Source organism: Leptopilina heterotoma, unplaced genomic scaffold (genome assembly GCF_015476425.1).
Source record: "Leptopilina heterotoma isolate Lh14 unplaced genomic scaffold, ASM1547642v1 Lhet_152, whole genome shotgun sequence".
Taxonomy (NCBI): domain Eukaryota; kingdom Metazoa; phylum Arthropoda; class Insecta; order Hymenoptera; family Figitidae; genus Leptopilina; species Leptopilina heterotoma.
Window position 1 is genome coordinate 1,241,579 of NW_025110868.1, and position 20,729 is coordinate 1,262,307.

The 20,729-nt window shown below is 23.0% G+C and overlaps 2 protein-coding genes across 6 annotated transcripts in view; one reads left to right on the plus strand and one right to left on the minus strand.

Moving 5' to 3' along the window:
- The window catches only part of LOC122498574 (sialin-like), a 24,749-nt gene continuing 4,020 nt past the window's right edge, over positions 1 to 20,729 (plus strand). For 2 of the 4 annotated variants that reach the window (XM_043606367.1, XM_043606368.1), the window contains exons 1-9: positions 1,034 to 1,189; positions 5,323 to 5,528; positions 6,168 to 6,389; positions 6,783 to 6,867; positions 8,942 to 9,108; positions 9,284 to 9,433; positions 9,845 to 9,977; positions 13,016 to 13,269; positions 14,727 to 15,043. In XM_043606367.1, the coding sequence (XP_043462302.1) occupies positions 1,105 to 1,189; positions 5,323 to 5,528; positions 6,168 to 6,389; positions 6,783 to 6,867; positions 8,942 to 9,108; positions 9,284 to 9,433; positions 9,845 to 9,977; positions 13,016 to 13,269; positions 14,727 to 15,029 (1,605 nt within the window). In that variant the 5' untranslated portion in view covers positions 1,034 to 1,104 and the 3' untranslated portion in view covers positions 15,030 to 15,043. Of the gene's footprint in view, positions 293 to 1,033; positions 1,190 to 5,322; positions 5,529 to 6,167; positions 6,390 to 6,782; positions 6,868 to 8,941; positions 9,109 to 9,283; positions 9,434 to 9,844; positions 9,978 to 13,015; positions 13,270 to 14,726; positions 15,202 to 20,729 lie in introns of those variants that run through there. The other 2 variants (XM_043606369.1, XM_043606366.1) reach the window with 2 other exon arrangements.
- LOC122498573 overlaps positions 13,135 to 20,729 on the minus strand; it is a 26,211-nt gene continuing 18,616 nt past the window's right edge. For both annotated transcript variants that reach the window (XM_043606365.1, XM_043606364.1), the window contains exon 4: positions 13,135 to 13,267. The gene's annotated coding sequence lies outside the window, so the exon portion shown is untranslated. The remainder of the gene's footprint in view (positions 13,268 to 20,729) is intronic.

A 20,729-nucleotide genomic window follows, 5' to 3' on the forward strand; every position in this document is an offset into this window, starting at 1 on the left:
TTAACGGAGATGTTCATTCACTCGTAATTTCGATGACCAGTCCTCACGCGCCGGTTAGGACAGATTGATCTACTTTTTCAAATGTCTAACAGTGTCAGTGGAGTGTAAGTTGTAAAATGTGTCGGAAATATAGGAGTTTTCCGAGGTGAAGGTTGGAAAAAATTTTTTTTTTCTTTTTTTAAGAAGAAAAAGAAAAAATCTTCTTTTTAAAAGAAAAGAAGAAGAATGGCGGCACTTGTACGTCTTAAACGGAGTAGCGTTCAGTTAAGACTAGCCGCACGAGAAGTTAGGGGTAAGTTTCAAATTTTAATTTTTTTCTTACATCTTTTCTGCCGATATCAAATTGAAACAAAAAAACGAATCAAAAATGTTGCGAAGCAACGTTTTGTCTCAATTTGATATCTGCAGAAAAATTTTTGTTACTAAACAACAGAATATTATAATTTTTTAAGGTGTTTTAAAAATTTCTAGCTCTTAATTTAAATTAGTAAAAATGTTTAATAATACAAATTAGACACTGACTATTTGCTTTTGAATTAGTAAATTTTACTAATAAATTAGTAATTAATTAATAAACTTTTATTAATTAGTAAATTTTTCGAATTCAAAAGCAAAAAGTCAGTTACTAATTCAAATTAGTAAACAATTTTTACTAATATTCTTTAGAGAGTTTGTTACGTTTCAAAGTCGATGCGATTTTTGATTGAAGTTCTGTTTAAAAATCGCATCCACCTGAAATTTAAAATAGAAAATTTAGTGATTTTTATTTAAATTCCGTATTTGAATTTTTCCGTAAATAAGAAATCTCCCTTTTCACAAAAAAAATCTTTAAAATCGTCATCTTTTTTTTAATATACATAAATATTTATCTGATGCGTAATTTTCTAAAAGAGAGAAAAGATAAAAAAAAAATTTGTTGAACCTTATTTGTCTTTATCTTGCATCATTATTGTCGAAAGCAAAGTCGAGGACACTTGTATAATTTATTCATGATAGTCGGGTAAGATAATGGATTTGAGAATCAAATAGAATGATTGTGATAAGAAGGAGGAGAGAGAAAGAGATGTTAATAGTTAGTCAGAGTGTTTTCTCGGTTTTTGTGAAATGGCAGACTTCGTTAAGAGAGGAAGTGTAAGTTTCGTGAAGCGTGGAAGTGTACAAATTAAACAAGCCGCTAAAGAAGTGCGAGGTTCGTAAAATTAATTGGATTAAATAATGACGGAAAAAAATTTTTAAAAAGAGAAATAAAGATGAAATTTGCAAGATGATGATGATAATGATGATGATAATATTGATTGTGTCTAAATGATAAATGTGTTTCGCGTAAAGAATATAAACTTTGCTCTCTAAATCTGAATATGTGAAAATTCACATATTTGTACGTTATAAGTCGTCTTCTCGATCAATAAGTGCATATACACTTATAATAAGTGAAATTTCACTCAGAATAAGTGAAAAATTCACTTATTTATAAGTGTATATGCACTTATTGATCGAGAGGACGACTTATAACGTACAATAAGTGAAATTTCACATATTCAGATTTAGAGAGTGCAGTCTGATAAAAAAGTGTCATCACGTGATTCAATTTTTTTTTATTTTTATATATTGATTTTCTTATCTTTGGTTTGTGATAATTCTTTGAAAAATTATATCGATTTATTTAAAATACGATCGTATTTAACATTAATAATATTAATTAATTAATTAATTAATTAATTAATATTATTAGCCTTATTAATTTAGGGTCACAATGAAAGAAATGATTATAAATTTTTAAGACTCAAAATTCTCCATCTTCTAAATAAAAGAAAGAAATTAAAATTTCAATTAAAATTTTTATAAAAATTTAAATAAAATTCTTCTCTCAAGAATTTATTTACCTACTTTTGAAAATTTTAATAAATTTCTTCACAAGAATTCAAATTATTTAAAATGAATGAAATAAAATTCATCTTTGCAAAAATTAAACTTTTTTTTATAAATAATAAAATTCTTCTAAGGAATTCAATTATTTTCATAAAAAAAATTTTTTTTAGGAATTCAATTATTTAAAAAAATTTTAAATAAAATTCTTTCAAAACTTTCAGTTATTTTAACTTTTCAATTATTTTTTAATAATAAAATTCTTCAAAAAAATTCAATTATTTTAATAAAAAACAAAATTTTTCAGAATAATTCAATTATTTTCATAAACAATAAAATTCTTCAAAGAAATTCAATTATTTACAAAATTTTAAATAAAATTCTTTCAAAATATTCAATTATTTTCAAAAATTCTGATGATAAAATTCTGCAAAACAATTCAATTATTCTCATTAATAATAAGATTCATTGGAGGACTTCAATTATTTTTATAAATATTAAAATTCCTCACAGAATACAATTATATTTTTATAAAAGATAATTCATTTATTTTCGACAATTTTGATAAAATTCTTTGGAGGAATTATTCAATTATTTTTCTTGAATATAATAAAATTCTTTGGCGGAATTCAATTATATTTGTTAAATAATAAAATTCTTTGAAGGAATTCAAATTACTTTTACAAATCTTAAAATTCTTCAAAAGAATTCAATTATTTTTAAAATTTTTACTAAAATTCTTTCAAAACATTGAATTATTTTTAAAAATTCTCATAAAATTCTTCGAAACAATTCAATTATTCTCATTAAATATATAATATTCTTTGGAAGAATTCATATTATTTTTATAAATATGAAAATTCCTCGTATAAATTCAATTATTTTCATGAATAAGAAAATAAATCGAAGGAATTCAATTATTTTTAATACAATTTTAATTAAATTAAAAGAAAGAATACAATAATTTTTCAAATATTAATTAAATTTAATTATTTTTAATTTTAACAGTTTTTAGAAAATTCTTGAAAAAAAAAAATTTTATATTTTAACGATTTTTATACTTTTTTTCGATCGAATACAATTATTTTAGGAATTTTTTAATAAAATTATTTCAAAACGTTCGATTATTTTTAAAAATTTTGATAAAATTCTTTGGAGGAATTCAATTATTTTTGGAAATAATAAAATTCTTCGAAGGAAGTAAATTATTTTCAAATTTTCTAATAAAATTCTTTCAAAATATTTCATTATTTTCAAAAATTTTAATAAAATTCTTCTCAGAAATTCAATTTTTTTTTTAATTCATAAATTCTTGACTTCTTTCTTTAATTCTTCACAATTATTCAATTCTTTTCACAAATAATAAAATTTTTCAAAAGAAATCAATTCTTTTTCCAAATAATAAAATTTTTCAAGAGAATTCAATTATTTGGAACAAAATTAAATAAAATTCTTCTTAAGAATTCAATTATTTTCATAATTTTTTTTTTAAATTCTCGTAAAGAATTCAATTATTTCTAAAGATTATAATTTTTTGCTCAGAAATTCAATTATTTTCATAAGGAATAAAATTTATTGCCAAAATTCAATTATTTTCAAGAAGTTTAAAAAAATTCTTCCCAGGAATTCAATTATTTATAAAAAGTGAAATAAAATTCTTCTTAGAAATTCAATTATTTTTTAAAAAATTGATAAATTCTTGAATTTTTTCTTGAGTTTTTCACAATTATTCAATTATTTTCCCAAATAATAAAATTTTTCACGAGAATTCAATTATTTAAAAAAAATTAAATAAATTTTTTCGCAAGAATTCAATTATTTTCATAAATATCAAAATTCTTCTTAAAAATTCAATTATTTTTTTGAAAAATTGATAAATTCTTTATAAGAATTAAATTTTGGAAAACATTCAATTATTCAAAATATTATTTATTTTTATGTTTAAATAGTTGAATTTTGCTTACAAGAATTGATTTAAAAACGAATTTCAGTTGAAATTTTAGATAATAATTGAATATTAAAAGCGCTATAGTTCGACTTTTTTTTAGAAATAACTAAATTTTAAAAGATTATTAAATTAAAATCGTTGAAAATTTTTAATTGATGTAAAACTGTAATAACATTTAAATTTTGACTTTGAAAAAGTATTAATTTATTTTCTTAATTTCTGTGAAGAATTTAAATTAAATTTTATTAAATAATTTTATTTGTTTACTTTGAAAAATTACTTTTAAATACTATTGTCTTTTTTAGGATAAAAATTTAGAAAATAATTGAATTTTTAAAAAATTTAGAAGCAGGATAAGAATAAAAATAAATATTTTTGGTTGAAATCAGGAAACAGTGAGAGAAATACTGAATCAAATTTTTGTGAATCGACTAAAACAATTTTTTGATTCGTTAAAATTAATTTTCGATAGCTACTTTTTGATACTTTTTTTTTAAAAATTAATTATTGAGTGTGAAGCTTGTAATCATATCGTTTCTAAAAATGAATGTAGACATATGGAGCCAGTTATTTGTGATTCTTGATAAGAATCTTTGAAAACAATTCTGATTTAACTCAAACAATACATAGACACGCACGTGTATCAAGGTAACATGTGACTTTATTGAACTAATTATGAGGAAAGTTACCATAATTCACCTTCCAAATTTCATGACAAAATGGAATTTTCTTATTTCAAAAAGTTGTTAAATATATTTTTGTACTTATTTCTATACTTTTTATATAAAATATAAGTAAATGCTTGGTAATATTTGAATATTAATAAGAATAGTCCTGAATTTATTTTCATATTTTTTTTTATATTATATTTGTTTATATTTTATTTATTTTTTATATTTTTTTAAATTTTTATACTTTTTATACTTTTTATATTTTGTATATTTTATTTTTAAAATTTTTTTATATAATTTTATTTAAATATTTCATGTTCACAGTTTTTTTTAAGAATATCAAATTTAGACAAAAAAACGAATCAAAATTGTTGCGAAGGAACATTTTTGATTCGTTTTTTGTCTCAATTTGATATCCTTAGAAAAACTGTATTTATTAAGTTTATATTTATTGTTTTACATACTTCTGTTAGAAATATGAATTTATATTTAGATTCGTATTTAAATTCACATTTAGAGAGAAATAAATAAATTACAAATTAGTTTATACAAATTTTAACAGATTCGGTCTTGGAAAGCATTTTTAAAAATAACATGATTTCAAAATTGAACACAGTTTAAAAGAAGCTTAATAAAAAATGAAAACAATCGCCTAATGGAAAGAGTGGTAGGGTGAAACGTTAGGAGTGAAGGGAACGAGATAGAAAGTAAATAAAAAAATTGAAATTATGTAATATGTTCAAATAGGTTGTAAAACGGATATAAAATAATTTTTCTGTTGTTTTTCCGGCGCTAAATGTATGCAATTAAATGTAAATTTGTTTTCTCTACTTTCAGCGGCGGTGCGTGCACGTCATATAGTTGCTACCCTCGTAGCAATTGGATTCGCACTTTCAGGTGCAGTTGAAGTTAGTTCCTCTGTTGCTTTACTGGCGAATCAGAAGGGCAATCATGCCATCATCGATACATCTTGGCACTGTGATATGCTCGTTAATATTAGCAGTCGAAATAGAACCGAAGATGTCGGACTCATTCAAATGGAAGTATGTTTATTCAATTTTTATACTATATACCTATTATTTTATTTACTATACTGAGAAAAAAAAATGCTATCGAATCAATGACATATTTTTTTGACGCAATAAACAGCATTATAGTTTTTTTTCTCTGCGTAGTTTATGTACAGCTCCATATATTTATTTTTATTTAAATTTTTGAAGTTTAAGATAAAACTGTTCTTCTTTCGGAAAGAAAAGAAATTTAACTTCTATTGAAATATAATTTGTTCTCCAAAGATTATTATACCGTAAAATATTCGTATTGTTTATCTGAAGAAATGATATGGTGCGTGAGAAAATCTCATACAGTTTTCCTTTAAAGTTATATAGTAATATCAAAAAAAAAATAGGAACAATTCTTTGTCGTCTATATTGAAGAGAAAATATACACACTTTTTTTCAGGGAGAAATTTTAATTTTTTTGTATTTGCTTAAGAACAATTTTGCATAATTACAAAATTTTTTATACACTTTGTCGTCAATGCATTATTAATACTAAAATTTATTTTTAACAAATATAAAAATTTGATAAGTTCAAGCCGCAAGCATGTTAGGAAGTCTAGGATTAATTATATACAGTAACAGCAGTTTAATTTTTAAAAAGTCAATGTACATACCGTTAAGATACCCCCAGAGGAACGAGCAGAGGCCAACATGCGAGAGGCATTTTTATGGGGCCAAGTTGCTGGACCCATCTTGGGAGGCTGTTTAGTTTGGGGACGTTCAGGGCCCTCTATGGTATTTTCTCGGGCTGTTCTCAGCGCTTGTCTCGCCTCACTTTTGGTCCCAGCCGCATGGAGGGGGCCCTCTCACGTTGCCCTTCGACTTCTTCAAGGACTTTGCACCGTACGTTTATTATTTTTTCTTATTGAACTCAAAAATATTTTTTTTTTTTGAAAAAAGTGGGGGTAAAATTTGAAGAAACATTTTTGACATGGGAGTGGTTTTCTATGTATTTCTGTCCGCTGAATACGATCCAGGGTTCTAAAATAGAGTAGCACGTTAGGTTTTCGAGAAAATTGGGAATCGACTTCAAAAAAGGGTGTTTTTGGGGATTTTCGATAAGTTTTCTCTTTGACCTGACTTGATAGACAATTTTGAAGGTGAAGATCGTGTTCAGTGGACAAAATGAAAATGATTTTGGTATCAAAAATCAAAAAAGTACGTTGGCTTGTGTTATTAACTATAGAATTAAAATTAAGACACAAAAAATAATTATATATAAAATTATTCATTCAGGGCGCAACAATGCCTGCAGCCCATATGCTCGCCATGACTTGGTTTAAAAGCACACACAGAAGCTGGTATTTCAGTTGTTACGCTGGTAAGTACGATTTTTGGAATACACTTAAATAGGAAAAATTTGCAGTTTTATTCTTAAAATCTTAAAAAACTTTAAAGATTCTTAAAATATTCTTAAGTTCCTAAAAAATCTTAAAACATCTTAAAAACTTTGTATAATTTTAAAAAATCTTAAACAGACTTCAAAAATCTTAAAAACTTCTTTGATATTCCCTTAAAATATTAAAAAATCATAAAAAACTTCTTTAAAATCTTAAAGAATCTTAAAAAACCTTAAAAACTTCTTTAAATTTTTGAAAAATTTTAAAGTTTTTAAGATTTTTTTAATATTTTAGGGAAATTTTAAAAAGTTTTTAAGAATTTTAAAGATTTTAAGGAAATTTTAAGTAGAATTTAAGGTTTTTTAAGATTCTTTAAGATTTTAAGAGGTTTTTAAAATTAAAATTTTTTTTTTAAATTACTTTAAAATTTTTAAAATCTTGAAAATACCTTTTAAAATCTTAAAAAACCGTAAAAACAACTTAAAATTTTCTTAAAATATTTAAAATTCTTAAAAACTCCTCAAAAGTTTATTAAAAACTTCTTAAAATTTCCTTAAACTAGTAAAAAATCTTAAAATCTTTTAAAATCTTAAAAAGCCTTAAAAACTTCTTAAAATCTTTAAAAAATTTTAAAACTCCTCAAAATTGTCTGAAAAACTTCTTTAAAAATTCCTTAAAATATTCAAAAATCATAAAAAAACTTCTTTAAAACCTTAAAGAATCTTAAAAAACCTTAAAAACTTCTTACAATTCTCTCAAAATTTCTAAGTTCTTTTTATTTTTTAATATTTTAAGGAAATTTTAAGAAGTTTTTAACAATTTTAAAGATTTTAAGGAAATTTTAAGTAGAATTTAAGGTTTTTTAAGATTCTATCAAATTTTAAAAGGTTTTTAAAATTAAAAAATTTTTTTAAAAAAATGTTTTCTGAATTTAAAAAATTTTGAAAATTCCTTAAAGTCTTAAAGAATTTTAAAAACCCTTAAAACTTCTTAAAATCTTTAGAAATTTCAAAAACTCCTCAAAATTGTCTGAAAAACTTCTTTAAAAATTCCTTAAAATATTAAAAAATCTTAAAAACTTCTTTAAAATCTTAAAATATCACAAAAAAATTTTAAAACTTCTTAAAATTTTCTTAAATTCTTCAAAAATCTTAAAAACTTCTTATAACCTTTAAAAATCTTAAACATACTTCAAAAATCTTACAAACTTCTTAAAATTTTAAAAAATCTTAAAAACCTCTTAAAATCTTATAGAATTTTAAAAAACCTTAAAATCTTCTTTAAATCTTTAAAAATTTTAAGAACTCTTCAAAATTTTCTTAAAAACTTCTTTAAAATCTTGAGAAGTCTTAAAAACTTTTTAAAATTCCTTTAAAATCCTTAAAAACTTCTTAAAATCTTTAAAAATCTTAAAAACTTCTCAAAATTGGCTGAAAAACTTATTTAAAATCTTAAAGAATCTTAAAAAACCTTAAAAACTTCTTAAAATCTTTAAAAATTTTAAGAACTCTTCAAAATTTTTTTAAAAACTTCTTAAAATTTTAAAAAATTATATAAAATTTTAAAAACTTCTTTAAAATCTGAAAGAATCTTAAAAAAAACTTAAAACCTTCTTAAAATCTTAGAGAATCTTAGAGAACCTTAAAAACTTCTTAAAAACTCTTCAAAATTGTCTGAAAAAGTTCTTTAAAATTTCCTTAAAATATAAAAAATTATAAAAACTTCTTTAAAATTAAAAAAAAAATCTTAAAAAACTTTAAAACTTCTTAAAATCTTTAAAAATTTTAAGAACTCTTCGAAACTTTCTAAAAAACTCCTTAAAAATCTTAAAGACTTTTTAAAAATTATTAAAAGTTTCTTAAAATTTTCTTAAATTCTTAAAAAATTTTCAATACTTCTTATAACTTTTAAGAATCTAAAACAGTCTTGAAAATTTTTGAAAACTTCTTAAAATCTAAAAAAATCATATAAAATGTAAAAAACTTCTTGAAACCTCAAAGAATTTAAAAAAACTTTTTATAATTGTCTTTAATTTAAATCTTAAAATTCTGACAGCTGTCAGTGTCGGATACTGTTTAACCGGATGGATTGGAACGGCAGTTGTTAGATCATTTGGAAGAGACTCTCTCTGCTATTGTCTCGCCATATTGGCTCTATGTTGGTACTTCACATTTGGTCGTTTTGTTAAAGACTTTCCAAGATCCTATCAACACGACACCAATGTAAGTGTATTTCATTAATATCCTCATAATATTCAAATTATAACTTTCTTAAACTTCCATACGGAGGAAAACTGTCATTATTGAATATTTTTTCTAAAAACCCTACCGTTTTAAATATTTTTAATTTACATATTTATTAAGTACTTTTTTCAAAAAAAAAAAAAAAAAACAATAGGCGGCTGTTATACCTTGGGGAAAACTTTTGAGGTCCGTTCCAGTTTGGGCCTCGGCAGTTGCAACAATGGGGAACCAATGGGGTGATGCTACACTCGCCCTCGGTATGACCAAGTACCTAAAGCTCATTTACGGTTTTTCCACCGCAAATGTAAGTAAATAAATACAAAAAATTCCGAAATTAAATTTTTAAATTAACATTTCCGAAATTAACATTTTAAATTAACATTTTCGAAATTTCTCGATAGGTTTGATTTGATTTGGTAAAAAAGAAATGGAAACAATGCGTATCTAGTTTCACAAAAGGCTGGTGTGTAGTATCGATAAAATAGCGGGCGTGTATATCACACATTACAATACTTTCTATAAATAACAGGGGGGAGTTTATAAATCGCCTATCTTATCCTGTCTCATGGGACATTGTTCCTTAAGTTTACGATTTCCCACGTTATTACATTTTACCCACGCGACCAGAACTTTACGAATTTTTTTTTTATTTGTTTTAATTTTTTTAAGGAATATTATAGATTTGGTCAATTTTTGAAATTTGTTTTTAATTCAGGACTCAGTGCTGATGACTTTACCCCATATTGGGCACTTTCTCGCTGCGTTAACATGTGGCCTCTTGGTCGATCATGTCCGGGAATCTAAGATTGTATCAACGACAACGGCGAGGAAACTTGTTGTCTACACTGGTGAGTTGAATTTACCATTTCTTGTACTTTTTCCTAACAGTGACATTTCTACAAAAATATATATATTTTTTACTATTGAAACATAAATTTATTTATTTTTTTATCCAAAAATATAAAATTGTTAATATTTTTAAACATAATATTTATTTTTTTTATTATTCTAGTCTTTTTTTCTAATCTTGATTTTTTTACAATTTTTAGAAAATATTTTTTATTATTAAAACTAAATGCTGTGGATGTCCCAGTTACCGTAGACTTAAGTCCCAGTTACCGTTCAAATTTATTCTAAGAATAACAAATGGAATAAAATTTTTTCAAAACTGTTTACGTTGACTACTTATTATATTCTAAGAGGCAGTTTGTAAACTGTTATAAATTTTTATTTTTATTTTTATACAAGAAATCTTAAAAAATGGACGGTAATTGGGACATCTACGGTATATTTATAATATTAACTTTAGGAGTACAATTAATAGCAGTCATACTATAAGTGTATTTGTGAAGGTACTTAAATTGCAAAAAAATTTTAGGTTATGTTTCTAATTTTTTGAATAAAAATACAGAAAGAGAATCTATTGAATAAAATTTGAATAAATTAAAAATTATTAAACTTCATGTATTTATTATACAAAAAATGTTCAATAAAAAGTTGTTTTAAACTATTTGAAAAAGAACTTTTAAAATTTAAATAAGATAAATAAACCTTAAAAAATCTTAAAAACTTTTTAAAATTTTCTTAAAATATTAAAAAGTTTTAAAAACTTCTTAAAAATTTAAAACACTTAACAGTCTTCACAAATATTAAAAACATCTTAAAATTTTTAAAAATCTTAAAAAGTCTTCAAAAATATTTAAATTATCTTAAAATCTTAAAAAATCTTAAACACTTCTAAAAATCTTAAAAAACCTTCATTAAAACTTCTTAAAACTTTCTTAAAACCTTAAAAAAATCTTAAATTCTTTAAAACTTCTTAATTTTTTTTTAAATCTTAAAATCTCTTCGAAAATTTTCAAAACGTATTAAAACTTCTTAAAATTTTTAACAATCTTAAAGAGTCTTCAAAAATTTTCAAGACATCTTTAAATTTTAAATATATCTTTAAAAATCTTAAAATTATCTTTTGAAATCTTAAAAAATCTCAAAAACTGTTTATTAAAATTTTCTTAAAAAATTAAAAAGTCTTCAAAACTTCTTAAACATTAAAAATATTCTTAACCAGTTTTCAAAAATATTAAAAACATCTTAAAATTTTTAAAAATCTTAAAACGTTTTGAAAAATCTTCAAAACGACTTAAAATTTTTAAAATTCTTTAAAAATATTAAAAACTTCTTAAAATTCCTTAAAATCTTAAAAAATCTTAAAAATTATAAAATTTTTCTTCAAATCTTGAACTCTTAAAAATTTCTTAAATATTTCTTTTAAAGTCTTCAAAAATCTTTAAATTACCTTAAAATCTTAAAAAATTTTCTTAAAATTTTCTTAAAAAGTGGTTACATTTTTTTTTAAATCTTAAAATATCTTAAAAAATCTTAAATACTTCTAAAAATCTTAAAAATTTTAAAAGTTTTCATTAAAGCTTCTTAAAACTTTTTTAAAACTTTAAAAAATCTTTAAATCTTTCAAAAATCTTAATTTTTTTTTTAAATCTTAAAATCTCTTTTAAAATTTTCAAAACGTCTTAAAATTTTAAAAAATATTAAAAACTTTTTTTAAAATTTTCTTAAAATATTAATAAATGTTAAAAACTTCTTAAAATTTTCTCAAAATTTTAAAGTTTATAAGATTTTTTAATATTTTAGGTAAATTTTAAGAAGTTTCTAAGAATTTTAAAGATTTTAAGGAAATTTTAAATAGAATTTAATGTTTTTTAAGATTCTATAAGATTTTAAGAGGTTTTAAAAATTAAAAAGTTTTTTTTAAATTTCTTAAAAATTTTAAAACCCCTTTAAAATCTTATAAAATCTTAAAAAATCTTAAAAAAACCTTAAAAACTTCTTAAAATTTTCTCTAAATTTTAAAGTTTTTAAGATTTTTTAATATTTTAGGGAAATTTTAAGAAGTTTTTAAGAATTTTAAAGATTTTAAGGAAATTTTAAATAGAATTTAATTTTTTAAAACTTCCTTAAAATATTAAAAAATCTTCAAAAAGTCTTAAAATTTTTAAAAATCTTTAAAAATATTAAAAACTTTTTAAAATTTCTTTAATATCTTAAGAAGTCTTAAAAACTTCTTAAAATATTTTAAAATATTAAATACTCCTCAAAATTGTCTGAAAAACTTCTTTAAAACTTCTTTAAAATATTAAAAAAATCATAAAAAACTTCTTTAAACGTTTTAAAAAATCTTCAAAACGTCTTAAAATTTTTAAAAATCTTTGAAAATATTTAAAAACTTCCTAAAATTTCTTTAAAATCTTAAGAAGTCTTAAAAACTTCTTAAAATTCCTTTAAAATCTTAAAAAGTCTTAAGAACTTCTTAAAATTAAAAAATTTTTTTTAAATCTTTAGAAATCTTAAAATTATCTTGAAATCTTAAAAACCGTTTAAAGATTTCTTAAAATCTTAAAATTTGTACTGAATTTTTATTGAATTTGTACCCAAAACATTCAATAGAAAGTGAATTCAAATTAAAAGACTTAAAAAAGAACTTTTAATTAATAAAGATAAATGTATGATAAAAACAACCCTTTAAATCCTTTGCTTCTTAAGTACATTCACATTTTTTCTTAGTAGCGCGTCACATTTATATTTTATAAATAAATTGTACAATTACACTATGCAATTATAATTTTTTCCCTAACAATATTGTACCTATACAGATAATAATTAAAATACAGTTTCAACAAAAAGTATACGTAATTTTATTTCAAACCACAAAAATGTACTCTTCTTCGCAAAACTAATAATTTTGTCGGACATTGCTCATCGCTTTTTGTGAAAAGTGAAAATTTTCTTAAATGTAGAGTTTTTTTTTTTATTTTGTTTAATAATATTGTAAAAATGAATAAAAAAAAATTGGTTCTTATTCTCTCTTTAGCGCATTTTATTCCGGCCGCCCTCTTATTTGTGGCTGGTTACGCGGGTTGTCAAGCCTTAGGCGCAGTGTGGTTGGGAATTGCAGCACTCTTGGTATCCGGTACCGCTCCAGCGGGCGCATTAGCGGCAATTGCCGATCTTGCGCCTGCGGAATCACCGGCCTGTGCTGCTGCAGCATGTGCACTTTGCTCCACCCTGGGCGCGGCTGGTTTACTTGCTGCCAATTATTTTGTCACGCAAGCTCTTCACGGATCTGTAAGTTCCACAATAATATTCAAATTAACAACAAATTTTTTATTTCGAACTCCCTCCCCAACAGAAAAATAGGAAAATATGAAGGAGGAAGATTTTAATTATTTAATTTTAATTTAATTATTTTAATTTTCCAGAAATTCAATTATTTTCAAAAATTTAACAAAAAATTCTCGTCAACATTTCAATTGTCTTTATAAAAAGCAAAATTCTTCGCCGAAATTCAATTATATTAAGAAATTATATAAATTTTAATTAAAAATTCTATGGAACTGATTTTTTTCAAAAAGCCTTATTTGAAATTTTTTAAAATTATTTCAAGTTTTTATTTTCTAATGTTTATTTAATTGAAGAATTCCCGAATAACTGAAATTTCACCTAAAATTGAATGTTAAAGAAATGAATTTAAAAATTTTCAAAGAAGAACTTTTTTGAAAAATTATTAAAAATAATTGATTTAGAGAAGAATTTTATTTAAAAATTCTAGAAAATAATAATTGAATTGAAATGATGAAAATAATTTTGAAGAGGTTACAGTAACAATTTATCCTTATATTATAATATAAAATAATGATTTTATTACTCGGTAAAGTAATCTAGATTGCAAATTCATCAGCATAAATTATTATGTCATTAAGCAAATAATAAAATGCATGAATACATAGAGCAGGCATTTCATTGACATTGACTTAAGAGAATGGTTATTATACATTTAAATGATAAGCATCAACTTTCCTAATAGAATACATAATTATTATCCACAGTTTCGTTTTCTCCTATTTTATATTTTATTCTCCACACGCTTTTCTCGACTATTTTTGCAATTTTCCCTATCTACAAATATAATTTAACTTATAAAATAATAAAATTCTTTATGTACTCGAAAGAAAAGGGAAGAAGGACCAATCAGTGTAGTAGGAGTGGGGATAGCGTCAGTTGCGCGCGCAACTGACGCTATCCCCACTCCTACTACACTAATTGGTCTTGTACCTTCCCCCTCTCCTTTTCTCCGGCCGTAATTCATGGAATTTAGAATTTTATTTCGTATTCTAAACTAATTTTTTATTAACCTAATTTTTTAAAATCTAAGATATTTTTTTAATAAGATAATATTTTATTAAAATAATCTTTTATTATGATAGTATTTTGTTAGGATAATATTTTATTAAGATAATCTTTTATTTTGACAGTATTTTATTAAGATAATATTTTATTAAGATAATCTTTATTAAGATAATCTTTAATTATACTAATTTTTATTCTAAGTTAACTATTAATTTTTAGTATTATAATTTTTTTTACATTCTAGCTTTTATTCTAAATTCTTTGCATATTCTCTAAAGAAAGAGAAAGACGAAGAGAATTATTTGCTTTCTCGCAAATAATTGACATTTATTTCTTCGAGGAAATGCAGATGTTTAAATAGTTTTTTCCTTTTGTTCTTCTTTATATTATATTAGATCGCAGGTTCTTGGCGATTGGTATTTGGCGTGGCATCTGTCGTTTTATTGACCACAGCAGCGGTGTTCTTGGCCCTTGGGAAAGGAGTGCCCCAGCCCTGGATACCTTCTGTTGCAAGACCGCGGAGTCACGACGTCATTTATGAACAAGACACCCTCGAACTTGATTACGAGGACGTTGGCGTACAAACTGAGCCCTACTTAGATCCGTACAATTATGATGAGGACGCTGAAAGTATAAAGGACGGTCTTGGCTCTGTGTCCGTTCACTCGACCATCTCAGCGGCCACGAGTAATAATTGAAAGACGCAAAAGAGGTTAATATCATTTTATTTCTCTCATAGGAAACCTCAAACTTGTAAATAAAATTATTGTCGTTCTAGGTGCATTTTCAATTTAATTTAATTTCTAATTTTCGTTTTACAGGGTTTTGCCACAAAAAATTAATTTTTGTTTTTCCCTGACATTTCCCTGATTTCCAGACTTTTTCCTGACTGATTTTGACTTTCTCCCTGACCCTAAAATATTTTTAAAATTCAACAACTTATAAGAATATTATTATAAAACATAAAGATATCAATCACTCCGAGTCTTCGACTCGGAGCAATTTATATCTTCCTGTTTTATAAAAATTTTAATTTTCATAAAATTTTTCAAAAAAAATTAAATTATTTACAAAAATTATAATACAATTCGTTGCAAGAATTCAATTATTTTCATAAATAATAAAATTCTTCACAGGGTTTCAATTATTTTATTTTTAATACAATTTTAAGTCAATTTCTCGAAAAATGAAATTATCATAAAAAATTTCTTGCAAGAATTAAATTACATTTCACAAATAATGAAATTCTTCGTTGAAATTCAAAAATTTTCAAAATTTACTATTTGAATAAAAGTTCTCAATAGAATTTAATTATTTAAATAAAATGTAATAAAATTTATTGCAGGAATTCAATTATTTTTACAAGTAATAATATTTTCCACATGAATTCAATTATTTAAAAAAAATTGATAAAATTCGTTGTAAGAATTCCATTATTTTCATAAATTATAAAATTTTTCTAAGGATTTCAAATATTTTTAATCCAATTTAAAGTAAATTCTTAGAAAAATGGAATTATTTTCTTAAATTTTTTGCAAGAATTTAATTACATTTAATCAATATAATGAAATTCTTCGTTGAAATTCAAATATTTTCAAAATTTACTATTTGAATAAAAGTTCTCAAAAGAATTTAATTATTTAAATAAAATGTAATAAAATTTATTGCAGGAATTCATATATTTTTATAAGTAATAAAATTTTTCACATAAATTCAATTATTTTAAAAAAATTTCGAAAAAATTGATTGAAAAAATTTATTAAATTCAATTACTTTCATAAATTAATAAAATTTTTCACAGGAGTTTAATTATTTTTAATACTATTTTAAGTAAATTCTTCAATAAATGTGATTATTTTCAAAAGTTTTATTAAAATTCTTCGAAAGAATTCAATTATCAATTATTTTTAAGAATTCATGCTATAATGTTTTTAATATTCAATTATTATCTAAAATTCATTTTTAAATAAATTTTTATCGGAAAATTCTACGAGAATTCAATTATTTAAATGCAAAAATAAATAATTTATTGAATAACTGAATATTTCTCAAAATTGAATTATCATAAAGAACTTTATTATCAAAATTGAATTTTTTTGGAGGAATTTTAATAAAATTTTCAAGAATAATTACATTTTTCGATGAATTCAATTAAAAATGTATTAAAAATAATTGAAATTCTATGATGAGTTTTATTATTCAATGAAAATAATTGAATTCTTTTAAAAGATGTTATTATTTATGAAAATAATTGAATTATTGCGAAGAAATTTAAAAAAAATTTGTAAATAGTTGAATTCTTGTGAAATTCTTATTATTTATGAAAATAATTTAATATTTGCTTAGAATTTTGTCAAAATTTTTCTTTAAATAATTGAATTTTTTTGAAAAATTTTATTAAACTAGTAGATATTGAAAATCATTGAATTGGTGAAAATTTTTTGACAATAAATGAAATTTTGCAAAGAATTTTATTAAAATTTTTGAAAATAATTAAAATTTGGAGAAGAATTTTATTATTTTTAAAGATAATTGAATTTTGATGGGAATTTTTTTTAAATTTTTGAACATAATTGAATTTATGCGAAAAATTTGATTACTTTTGAATATAATTGAATGTCTGCAAGTATTTGTAACTTCACCAAAATTCCATTTTTTCCAGTAACTTTAATAAAAATCCCTGACTTTTCCCTGATTTCCCTGATTTCCCTGACCTGTGGCAACCCTGATTTTAATATTCAATATTAAAAGTATTTAGAAATAGTTGTGAATTTGTATAAAGAATTTTCAAAGAAAGTAGAGGAATTTAGTAATGAGTCGATCTTTATTTAATTTTAATTTAATTTAATTATTTGAATTCAAATTAAAATTCAAATAAATCTAACTTTAATACGTGGAAAGAAAATTTATATTAAATTTTCTAAAAGTATTTCACAATTTAGGGAAAAAATGCGAAATTTTGATGTAAAAAATACTAAACTTTAAAAAAACTTTTGTGAAATTTAGTATAATTATATCAAATAACAAGAATTTTAATATAACTTTACTAAATTTTATATTATTTCTTCCACTCTTTAGTATTTTTCTATGTCAAAATTTTCGTTTTGTGCACTTTTTCCCAAAATTGAAAAAACTTTTACAAAATTTAATATACATTTTCTCTCCGTGTATAAATTAAATCTAAATTATTAGAATTATTACATATTATTACAAGTAAAAATTAATTATTACTGCAAGTAAAAATTAATGATTACAAATCCAAACAACTTTTGGAATTATGACAAATTGGAGATGAAATTAAAATATGTGTAAAATTTTTATTATTTATAATTTACTGTTAACAGTAAATAGTTGAAAAAAGTGAACAACTGTTGTCCTTAATTTTGCAGCTGACTTCTTTCAATTTAAGTTCACTTCCTATAGGCCAATTGTCATGTACAGTTTTAAAAGAAATTTTTTTTTTAAATAAGTGTGATATACACGTATATATATATATATATGTGTGAGTGCGAGAAAATATTTTAGTTTAAAAGAAAGTTTATACTTTTATTACACAGCATTTTGATTACTAGACCTCCATCCATTCCGGAAGTAATAAATCGTGTAAAGATTTTTCTTTAACGTGATTTATAATCTTATCATGCCTTTGAGCTTCGCAATTACATGCTTCCAGATCGGTGGATTCAGAAACCCTTTTATTCATAAGTTTCTCTCCTATATTATGAAAATTTCATTTTATGAAAATTTCATTTTATGAAAATTTTATTTTATAAAAATTTAATTTTATGAAAATGGTATTTATACTGAAAATATTTTCTGTTTTATTAACATTTCTTTTTCAGATACTTTTCTCTTATTATTAAATCATGAAAAAATGAATCGCTAGCTTGTAAATTGTAATTCAATTAAGTAGTCGCATTTTAATTTATTTTTTTCTTCTCATTTTATATTGCAAAATGAGGAATAAAAAGTATGGGAAAAATATTCATCTCATGATATGTTTATAAGTGTAAATGGTAAAAAAAATTCATTACTTTCTATATTGATACATATTAAGCGTAATTCATTCATTTTTAAGATATTTGTAGATTTTATTTATTACGGAATGTTATGTGTTTTAGTATTTAAGACTATGTAGTTTTTGCTCTGCTCTGAAAATAAACAAAAGAAATGAGTTACTTTGTAAATTTATTATTATAGACTTATCCTGGTTTAAAAGGAGAAATGCGGAGTGTTCAGGTATTTAATTTTAATTTTTACTTTTTGTACCTAATTTTAATTTTATAATTTTTTTTGTATTTTTTTTAGCTGTAACTCTACTAGAACCTAAAAACTACTTTTTTCACAATTTGTTACTATTTAGACACTTTTTTAGATTTATGACACAAAATAAAAATAAATATTTTTGATTGAACTCAGGAAATAGTCAGGGAAATACTGAATCAAATTTTTGTGAATCGACTTAAACAATTTATTTTTATTTGTTAAAGTTAATATTCGATAGCTACTTTTTTCAGTAAAATTAAAGCTACTTTTTGATACTTTTTGAAAATTAATCATCGAGTCCGGAGCCTGTTAAAGGAACTTGACATGAATGAAAATAACTTTTCAATTTGTGATTGAATGAAAATAGCTTGTCACCTTCGTTCGGACTCATTGACTTCTGAGATAATATAATTATATAGATACATATACTAATAGAACGTGAGAATTATATCGGGCGTGGATATCATTCGATAAAAGCAATGAGATCTCACGTAATGAGAATAATGTTCTTATGAATAATGGATTAGAAGTCAAACGCAGTTTTCTTAGCATTACGTGAGAAATATTGTGGAAGCGAGAAGGAAAATACGTATGTATATTGTGTACAATAAGGTAACAAATTTAAATAGAGCTCGTCAGATATAATATATAAAGAAAATAACTCATTCACTTGGACGAGCAACCTCTTTACGCATATTTAAAATGATCGTCAACGTGCAAATTTCAAGGTATTTAAAATGAGCACACCGCAACTTTGCACTGAATCACTTCTTGCATCATTTCACCATACTTTTCTTTTTCTTTTTCTTTTTTAGTTTCAAATACTTTTTATGTCCGAAAACGTAGTTTATTGTTTTTACTTTTTACACACCACACTGAAAAAAAAAATTCTTAATTTAAGAATATATACTTTGAAACAGGTGCCCAGGATATTTCCCACTTAAATTAAGTAGAAATATTCTTACAATGAGAATATATTCTTATAGTAAGAATATTTTCCACTTAATTTAAGTGGGGCCCCAGGTGGAAAAGTTAACGTTAGATAACGTTAGCTAATGCTACTAACGTTAACTAACGTTAGACTAACGTTAGACTAATGGTAACTAACGTTATAATCTGACATTAGTGGTCAAAAAATGTCGTTAGAGTAACGTTAGCCTAACGTTAGCCTAACGTTAGTTAATGTTAGTCTAACGTTATTAGTATTAGCTAACCCCGTGTAGAAATCACCATGCTATGCCTAAAATGATTATTGGCCCTAGCTTGGACCTAACTTGGCAACCCCTTTTTATATATCCTAGGCTGGTCCTAACTTGGTACTAGCTAGGAGATCCAGTTATGACTTAGAAAAATTTTTAGGAAAATAAAGTGTCAAAATTGATACATGAAAAACATGTAAAAATTGATAAATATTCTCAATTAATATTTATAAAATTAATTGATAATCATATTTGTTTAAACAATTTATTGTTTGACATAAATCAGAAAATTATACAAATACTATAAAATAAAGTTAATTTATTAATTTATTAATTCAGCAATTGTTTAAACAAATAATTGTTATTTACTAACTTTTTACACAATCAACCTAGAAACTAGCAGTTTTTTCTAATTTTGCAATAAGTAAATACTCAGATTAGTTAATTGCAAAATTTTAAAAGACTACAAGTGTCTAGACGCTTTATTGTCTTAAGAATTAATAAATAACAACAATTTTTTGTTTAAACAAATGCTGAATTGTTAAAATTATAAATTATCTTCATATTTCACTACTCAAGTGTAATAATCGCGAAGTTAGATAAAAAACTGCAAATTTTTAAGTAATTTGTTACAAAAGTTAATAAAACAGCAAAATTTATTTATTTATTTAAACAGATACAGACTGCAATATAATTATCATTTCGTTTAAGTTGGTGCTAAACACTAAGAGATATTGCAATTCGAATGTGGGCTGACCCACCCAGGTCCAACCCAGGACCTACCTGGGCTTCCTAGTTTCATTAACAAAAATTTCTAAGTCCAAGTCTAAAAAATTTTTGCAACAAAAAATTAATGCTTAAAATTGTTTAGAATAATGAAAAACGTGTTTTTAACATAAATTTTTTTGACATTTTTTTAAAAAGTGGATCACC